The sequence below is a fragment of the Danio rerio genome, chromosome 21, assembly GCF_052040795.2.
Source record: "Danio rerio strain M-AB ecotype USA chromosome 21, GRCz13ab, whole genome shotgun sequence".
Classification (NCBI taxonomy): domain Eukaryota; kingdom Metazoa; phylum Chordata; class Actinopteri; order Cypriniformes; family Danionidae; genus Danio; species Danio rerio.
Window position 1 is genome coordinate 15,984,636 of NC_141041.1, and position 9,711 is coordinate 15,994,346.

At 36.4% G+C, this 9,711-nt stretch overlaps 1 protein-coding gene and 1 long non-coding RNA gene across 2 annotated transcripts in view; both read right to left on the reverse strand.

The window, feature by feature from the left end:
- Positions 1-9,514, reverse strand: part of arrdc1b (arrestin domain containing 1b) — a 66,899-nt gene extending 57,385 nt beyond the window's left edge. Inside the window, 1 exon segment of the mRNA NM_001365234.1 lies at positions 9,321-9,514. Within this exon segment, the coding sequence (NP_001352163.1) occupies positions 9,321-9,438 (118 nt within the window). The 5' untranslated portion in view covers positions 9,439-9,514.
- Positions 3,945-7,526, reverse strand: LOC147838807 (uncharacterized). Its single transcript, XR_015520151.1, has 3 exons — positions 6,175-7,526; positions 5,096-5,980; positions 3,945-4,961 (listed from the first exon to the last, which is right to left on the reverse strand). It is a non-coding gene; the product is annotated as an uncharacterized LOC147838807 (long non-coding RNA).
- Positions 9,515-9,711: the final 197 nt, after the last annotated feature.

Below are 9,711 nucleotides of genomic sequence, written 5' to 3' on the forward strand. Positions count from 1 at the left end.
AATTCATAATTATTTGATAATAATTTAATTAATACATAAATTGCTGCTTTAAATTTTTTTAGTGAATCAAACTTTTCTAGACCATCAAACCATCAATCACACTGACTAAAATATTAAAGGGGTGGTCCACTATGACAGGGGCGGACTGGCCATCTGGCAATTCTGGCAAATGCCAGAAGGGCTGGACCAATTTTTAAATGTGGGCCAGTCAGTTTTTATTTTTATTTTTAATATGTGTTGTTTTTACATGCAGGCAGCTTTTATCTCTTGCTAGATGTGATAATATAATGACGATGATGATAATAATAATAATAATAATAATAATAATAATAATAATAATAATAATAATAATAATAATAATAATAAATGTTAAACATTTGGCCCAATCGACGACTGCCGCCTGATTTCAATAAGGGCCGATCCAATCCGAGGTTACCCGGACGTAATCAAAATCTGACAAGAATGTCATATTATTTCACCATCTGTACACCAAAATAAATAGTGAATGTGCATGTCAGTGGGTGGGGCTGTGTCAGTGTGGTAATGTGGGCTGATGTGGCTACAGTGCCAGGGCTGAATTTTTGTCCCAGTCCGCCCCTGCACTATGATATCATATTTTAAACTTTAGTTGATGTGTAATGTATCTGTGTGAACATAAACAACATTGCTGAATATAATATGCTCAAGGTTCAATGCAAAGGGAGACATTGCATGCTGTAAGAGGCGTGAAGTTTTTCCTGGTGACGATCCAGGAATTACAGCACATTACGTTAGCTGACCAATCAGAGCCTTTTGAGGATGGGTTTTTAAAGGAACTAGGAAATATGACAGTCATTTTCATGTTAGCAGAGTATCTGTATGTAATGAAAGATATATGAAAAAATAACGTGATTTTCTACAAATGAAGCATGAGCACAGATTACTTTAGGTAAAAGTCCCCACCCCCGCTAAGTAAAAAGTAGTAAAAACCTGATGAACGCAGTTAAAGTAACACTGGTTAAACATTTGCTGTCGTGACTTTTTGTTATATGAAATGTTTACAGTATACTGCAGTTGTTGAGAAGTTAATTGGGAAAAACAACAGCATACGCATATATGACCTAAAACAACAGGTCATCAACATTATTTTTAGTCTAAATTCTTGGAAGAACCAGATCTGTGCTTATCTTAAATGCATCTTTGTCAGCTAAAAGTATGTTTTGTCAACTTTTAAGCAAACATATGGTATACATTTATTTTTATGGAGCTTTCAGTGTTCAGAGAATATACTGGAAGCCAATTTTCTAGCAAGATGGGACAAAAGACACTGTTTATATACTAAACAACAAATTAAGGATGTTTTCCTTCCACAAATTCACAAAGGTCTCAAAGGGTCAAGCTAAAAAGATACAAAATTTCATATACAACAGTACTTGGGAGTGCTTCTCTCCATTTGAGATTGAAGCAATCACGTCGTCTTTGGAGTTTCTGTAACTGAGTGATTAAAAACAGGCTAAAGCCCTTCTTTCATAGTTAAGAAGGATTATACTTGTCTTCTGCCAAAGCTAATACTGCCTTGCCTGTTCAGCCTGTTGACCGGTAACCCTAAGCACTGGACACTGGGTGTGATGTAAATAAAAGACTCAACAGAAGAGCGTCTATGCACTGTTAAAGACTGATATACTTTAATATTCACGCCACGCTTTTCATTTTTATAAGGCACGTTATGCAGAGCAAGGCTGAAAAATGGCTCTGTCTCATACACTCATCAGGTCCGTGATAGGACTCTTTATCAAACAGGGCAGAGTAAGGAAAGACAGATAAGAAAGGCAAAAGCATGAGTCAGCCGCTTTTTAATAAAACATTCTGAGCAATGTGGAGTGAAAAGCGCAGCTGTTCTCACAGTTAACAACATCACGTCCTCTACTTTGCGGTAAGACTCTGAGGAAACATCTGGGTTCATGCTGAGTTGTTTAATGATGATGATGACAAATATCTTCACATGTATTGGAAAAGCATGGGTTATCCGGATTTGATCGTTTAGTTAATTCAATTTTCTGAAACAAAATGTGTTATGGGTTTATACACCGTAAAAATAAGTCACAACAATTGTTTTATGGTAACAATTTCCAGTAGAATCAGCAGTAACCGGCAGAAGTTCGCCAGTAACTTACTGTAAAATCAATTACCACAAAAATACTGCATGTACATTTACAGCACCATTTATCTTGCTGTATATGCATTTATAGTATTGTATAGAATACACAGTAGTTGTCATGATGCAACTTTAAAATACAGTAACATACTGCATAACAGTAGTACCAGTAAAATCCAGTTCATATTACAGTTAAATAGTGTGTAATTTACAAAAATCATAAACAGTGTATTTATTTTATTAGGTTAATGGGGTTTCAACATGTTCAACATGTTATGCACATTTTAACTTAATGCTTTCATTCATTCATTCATTCATTCATTAAATTTCCTCACAGCTTAAGGCATACTCATACTATGTACACTATGTTGCCTTGAACCGGGCCAAAGCTTGCTTGTCCCGCCTCCTGTCTCCCCCGACAGCCCCTTGCATTCAGGCCTGAGCACGCTTACATCATCGATGATGCGCTGTTCAGTAAGCGCTTTTACACAGCACAGTGGACACTTCTGTAGTTATATTGTCTTAGTCGTTTGGGATGCAGTGACACACATTAAATATTTCGCCGAATAGATCAGCCACTTTTGACTCTCATAAACAATCATAAAGTCCTCGTGCTGCAGGAATTATGAGGTTTGCTAAAGGTGGAGCTGTGGTGCAGTGAAGGGTTTGCGTCTTTAATTATCTATGACAGTATGCGTTCGTTGAACAGTAAGAATTATTAATGAATCCATATGAAACAGTCCATTAAAAGTCACGCTTTGCACTCACAATACAAGCATACTGCCCAAGTGAACCGCGCTCTGGCACACCTCCTCCAATCAGGCCAAGGCCCGTTTCAGAGCACTCACACTTCTCAAACGAACCAGAAAATAGGTCTGAGCAAGGTTCAGATAGCATGTGCGTAGGTCCTGAGTCTCTATTTCAGAGGTCGCCACAGCTGAATGAACCACCAACTATTCTGGCATATGTTTTACGCAGCGGATGGCCTTCCAGCCGCAATCCAGTACTGGGAAACATCCATACACTCATTGACACGCACACTCATACACTTTGGTCAATTTCGTTTATTCAATTCATGTCTTTGGACTAAACCGAAGCACCCACAAGAAACCCACGGCAACACAGGAAAACATGCAAACTAGTCACAAAAATGCCAACTGGCCCAGCGAGGACCCGAACCAGTGACCTTCTTGCTGTGAGGCGACAGTGCTAACCACTGAGCCACTGTGCCACCCAACTTGATGCTTTCAGTATCTTTAATTGATTTAGTTGAAGTTACTTGTATATAAACTTAATTTACAATGATGACCACTGAATAGGCAAAGTCTGGTGCAGTTTAACTAAAATACGCACTGTAATGCAGTAATTTTAACTGTAAAAAAAGTTTAAATCTGTTACCTAGTTTACAGTAAGTTTCTTTTTGGTAAATAACTATAAATTGACTTTAAGAATTCTCTGCTGACATTTTTATTTTTGTTAACATTGCTATGAATCTTTAAACGCATTATAATTTTGTTACATATAATGTTGGGAAATAATGTTTCTTGCTAGGGCTGTGCGATTTGGGGAAATTATCTAATTGCGAATTGTTTGACAGATATTGCGATTTCGATTTGATTTGCGATTTAATTTTGTAGTCAAGCTTCAGCTCAATATTCTGTATCATAGCTTCTTACTGCTAAAATGTAGTGTAAGAAGTAAAAAAAGGAACTGAAAACATATCAGCTTAGCAAACAACTCTGAAATTGTCCTTTGCTGTTGCTAGCTACTAATTTGAGTGTCACTGGCAATACTTTTAGTTGACTTTTTAGCAAGACACTGCTCATATAGCTGCCTGTGGTGTTTTTTTAAGTGCTGGTTGTTGCGTTTCCTCATGCTGTGGCAACAATTCTGCGACAGATCTCTTACAAATTACCTGGTTTTGTTTGGTTTCTGTGGCTTTAAAACCAAAATACTCCCATATTACCGACATGCTGTTTTACTTTGATATTATCTAGCCTATTAATGCTTGTGAAGCGGCAGACGTCCTCATCCCACTCGTCCGCACTTTCCTGTTTGTTTTTTATCGTGGACATTCCACATAAATCGGTTGCGCAATTCTGACAGGCCAGAATGAAAGTGTGCTTACTCAATTGCCTAGTAAGTCTGTCACACACAGCCGGCCGTCATGCATTTGCTCTGGTTGGCGGAAGTTAAATAATATATATTTCATATCACAGACTCTTGCGATTAGCTAATCGAAATGTTTCAAATCGTGATTGCAATTCGATTTAGATTAATCGCACAGCCTTATTTCTTGCATTCATTTAGTGTCATGCGTGTTACCATGATGGTGTTTATTGTGTGAACGACATCATGTTAGTATGTTTCTCTGCTTGTGGAAAGGCTGTTTTAGATGAGCTGTTGTTCAATACGTGACTTTCTCAACACCACCTGCTTCTGGTGGTGTTTTTGTTAATGTATTACAAAGGTACACTGTGTAGATGTTAATACATGAAAATGTTGGTGTATTAACATTGTATAAGTTAATAAAATATGGTAGTTTACTGTGAAAGGGATAGTTCACTTAATAAAAGTCTATCATTACATCACAGGTTATTAGATTTCTTCACTTGTTATAGTAGAAGAAAGAAACTCAAAGGTTTGTAACCAACTGAGGGAGAGTAAATACATTTAAATTTTAGGTGAAACCTTTAATCAAAAACAAATTAAACAACACATTTCTAATGTTTTAGGTTGCACAACTTAATGGTTTTACGTTCAATCCACTTAAATTTGTAAAAAAAAAAAATTAAGTTAGTAAATAAACAATTCAGTTGTCATAAAACTAGGGATGGGTACTGAAACTGTACTTTATCGGTATCGGTGCTACATTATAAAAGAACAAAGTATCGATAAGCTCTGGCGTTAACGGTTCTGCTATATGTACTGGAGAATTATTGCTGAATAAGCATTAATTACAGGTGCATAATTTAACTGACCAACCTTATCTAATTTGCGATATTTGATATTCGTCTACACAGTTGGCAATATCACATGAGAAATGCTTGTGTTTCCGGCGAGTGCGTCAAATATAAAAGCCTTTACAGTTCTTGGCTGTGCGTGCACTCAGTAGAGGCTCACGCTAAATGCACACACATGGCTCGCGACTTTCATAACACACTGCTTGTGCGCTTGCAAAGTGAACCAAATGGGTAATATTTCCTGAGTGGACAGCGACAATGCCCATTGCAACAAACGTAACAAGTTGTTTTCTTGTATAAGCGGAAACGCAAGCAATCTGGCTAAGTGGAAGTATCTTTCAAAACTGCAGAAAGACAAATGAAAAGTTTTTGACTGCTAGCTACTAACGGGAACATTACATCATCCACATCGTTATGCCAGCAGTCAATCACCTAAATTGGTATAATATTAGCACTTTTAATAAACACACATTCGTTTACATTGAAAACAGTATTTTTTCTGCAGTAGCCTAAATAAATCTAAACATTAAAAATGCTTTTACATCAGCCGCATTTACAAATATAGCAAAAGAATAGCCTAATAATAAACTATGCTTAAGAAATTATAAAAAACAGCTTATTTTTTACATTGCAGGATGCTCCAAAACTGTATTTAAAACACACTTAACTCCCAAAAAAACATTAACTCAATTAATTTGTTCATTCTGTTAAATTTATTTTTATTTTTTAAAAAGTACCTATAAGAGAACCGTTAAAGTAGCGAACGTAAGTGGTATCAATAAAAAAAGTAATACTGTTAAAACCCTAACGATACCCATCTATAAAACAATAAAACATTTAAGTAGTACCCCCCCAAAAAAACTGAAGAATTGTGTTGGTTTAACTCACATGAAATAATTAGTTTAAACAAGCAGCAAAATTCATTTTTGAGTGTAGGTATGCAAAAATACATTGTATGGGTCAAAATTATCCATTTTTCTTTTGTGCCAAAAACAATTGTTGGAATATTAAGTAAAAATCATTTTTCATGACAAGATTTTGTATGTCAAGCTTCAATTTTCTCAGTCTTTTTTAAACGTCAGATTCCAATTATTTAAAAAGTCGTATCTCAGCTAAACATCATCCTATCCTAACAAGCCATACATCAATGAAAATAACATTTATTCAGCTTTCATGTTTTGAACAAGTTCATGAGTTTCAGTTAAAATCTCAAAAAAACTGACACGACTGCTCTTAGGGTCTAAAATAACATATGGAAGCAGCATATTTGGATGCAAAGAAAACGCCCTTCAAACCAACTAGCACTTTTCCTATGCACAATGGCTCCTGGAGGGAATGCCACAAATCCAAAGTAGATGCAGGTTTTCCACATTTGACTCAAGGTGAAGGCGCTCTGAGCCAATTCCTAAAGTACCAACATGGGAACGGCAGGAAGTCCTAATGAATTAAAGTGCCAACAGACAATGACTAATCACACCAGTCACATGACCTCATCATCTGGTGATGTCATCTTTCACGCATGCAACTGATAAACACTACAGAGAACATAAACAATGCACCAATCCACATTGATGGACAATAAAAGGTGCTTTCTCATTGTTGACAGGAACAACTGAGAGAAACAGAAACATGACCACAGGAGATCGCCTATCGTTTTTTCATACAGTGTATGTCACAAATAAGGGTGGGGTTCCTGAGCTGAGTGAAAATGCACAACAATTTCATGCAACACATTAGTCTCAAGTGTGAACACAAACAATAAGTAGAACGGCAAAAAGGAAAATGAGCTTACAGAGTTGTTTCATTGGAACATCTCTTATGTCTGTCTATTAAGTCTCGCCTACACTAAACCCAACAGTTCGATGAAAACTCTTACAATGCGTTCTTTGTGCATATTCACACTGTGTAAAAAGCACCTTGTCTAACCTACTTTCTTATCTCTTTCCCCAATGACAAGCGGTATGCAAAAATTTGGTTAGCGGAGGGTGCGGAGGGTTTGGGGCTGCCAGAAGTTAAGATGTCTTCACAATTATAGCTTTTCTTTTAGATGTTTTGACAACTGACATGGTAATCCGTCTAGAGTAAAGTGTCTGTGTATGCATGTCTGTAACTGTAGTTATACACTTGCATTGATATTTATCTGCAACATGATGATAAACTCATATAATACAACAATATGTGGGACTTAGATAGCACATCATTAAAATCCATCATAGTTTAAAAAGCTGTAATATTGATTTGACACATAACAGCACAAATACACACTCATGAGAAAGGTTATGCCTTTTTTAGGGATTCACATTTTGCTAGTTTTTACTAATGGAGGCTGTGCAGTGTGGCATTTAAAAAATACTAATATTTCTATTTATAAAAAACTAAATGTCATTTTATAAATTCTTAAAAATATTTTTTTTGTAAATATTACAAATATTATTCAAAAGGAAATGTTCAGATTTTGTTTAAAGATGACCAGGGAATTCATTTGTACTAAGTAATTGTACATCAATGTATGCTGACAAAGACAATTATTATGGCGACATGAGAACTTTTGCGATATTCCAATTCCATATCGCAATTCGTAACCTTTTAATTTAGTATGATTTGCTCATCCACCAATGACGGTTTGGTTATGGGGTGGGGTGCATTAAAACTGGGGTGCATTGCGGCTGGAAGAGTATCCGCTGCGTTAAAACTTGCTGGATAAGTTGGCGGTTCATTACGCTGTAGTGATCCTGGATTAATAAAGGGACTAAGCTGACAAGAAAATGAATGAATGAATAAATTCATCAATAAGAACAAATTTAGTTATTTCAAAAGGCTGTTTTTTTTTTACTAACATGCACTAACATTTCTTAACCAAACTAAACAATATTTTATTTGTTTAGAACATGTCAAACCAAAACAATCTCACAGCAATTTGTAACTTTTTGATTTAGTGGCTAATTCGCATAAATTGTCATTCAAACAATTTAGTAAGATTTGCTTATCCCCAATGAAGATTGGTTTTAGGGGTGGGGTCTGGTGCCACGCTTGTTAAAATCGTACATTTTCCTATGAATCAACTTGAATTAGACACTAAACTGACAAAACCTAAAATAGCTACATTTCTTTGTGAGATCAGGCTGGATATTCTGTTCAAGCGACATGTTTTCTTAATGAAAAAACTGTTTACGTTTACTTTCTTTGTGAATTGATTTTGTGAGATTTTATTGCAAATCACATCCATGCTGAAATTGCTCAGAATAAGTGTTTATCTGACCATTTTTGTTTTCCAGAACATTCTCTGTTGGTTAGTCAAAGTGTTTTTCTAACATAAAATGTTCCCTTTAAATAAGAAGTTCTCTTTCTATTTTACAGTCTCTGTTACATAAAAACCTAAAAAGAACCTTCTCAGTTGTAGCTTCCCAGATAAATAACCAAATAACTCAACAAGAAACTGCGGACTTCAGAAATTTGTTTAAAAACTCCACCCTCTAATCGTGAAATTAGACATTTATGACAAACATTTATGACAAGTTCTTACATTTTAGCCTTACATTACACATTTTATTTTCTTGAACGGGTTTTGTTCACTAAGACATAATTCATTTAACGTTTTGGAAGTACATTTTTGTGCTAATTAGCGGTCTATTACATAGTCTTTCCCTACATTTTTGTCTAATGTTTTAGTACAATTGCGTTTAGCGAATGACCTCATGAGCGTCGCGTTTCTAAGCGCAAGCGTCGCGTCCTGGATACTTTTGCCTGTTAGTTCTGAATGTGCACTATTTTGAGGACGTTTAAAGAAGAAAACGAGGTGAAGACAGGCATCAAACCACACTTGTTGAAACGCGAACCACATACAGCGTGTTTCATGAACCAGAAACGACTCGGGTGTGATTGTGCAATCGGACCGAAACCAACAGCAGCACATGAGAAACAGGATGTACGCTCAGGTTAATAAGAAACAAGAATGAAGACGTCGATGCACTCCGATAACACTGCTTATTCCCTCAAAATACACATTTATGAACAAGCACTGAAACAGAAGCGACGGATGCTGAATGTCAACATGCAAACATTCAACACGTTCATTCAGCGACACGACAATGTTGACAAGCATTGATTCAATACCGTTCATACGTGAACTGGGGAAACCCTGGAGCTTACCAACTGTGTAGTTAATGGAAATCATGTTCCTACTGTAAAAGACTGAAGATGTACGACTACAGAGCATCGCTTACCTTTAAACTGCAAGGAGTGGCTTGATTTAATTCTCACAGTTCCTGATATGGATTCACCGGGGTTGTAGACCACTTTGTTGTTAGTGAAAGTAATCTCGAATTCCTGAAGCTTCCCCATGTCTTCCAGAAGCGCCTCTCACGCACTCGCGGAGGAGGAAAAAAAATCGACGGCTAAACTACGGGTGAAAGCAGCGTCCAGTTTGACGTCCCACCTGCGGCTCTTAAGACTCCGCCCATTTGCGAGCGCTGACGTCATCGGGATGTCAGTCATTCCGCTCTTTACGGTTGTTTCAAGTAATCGAGACATAATGTTTTCTTTCTTTCGTTTTCTTTCTTTCTTTCTCATTATTATAAAATAGATTAATGTTTTGTAGTTCAATAAAAGTTCCTT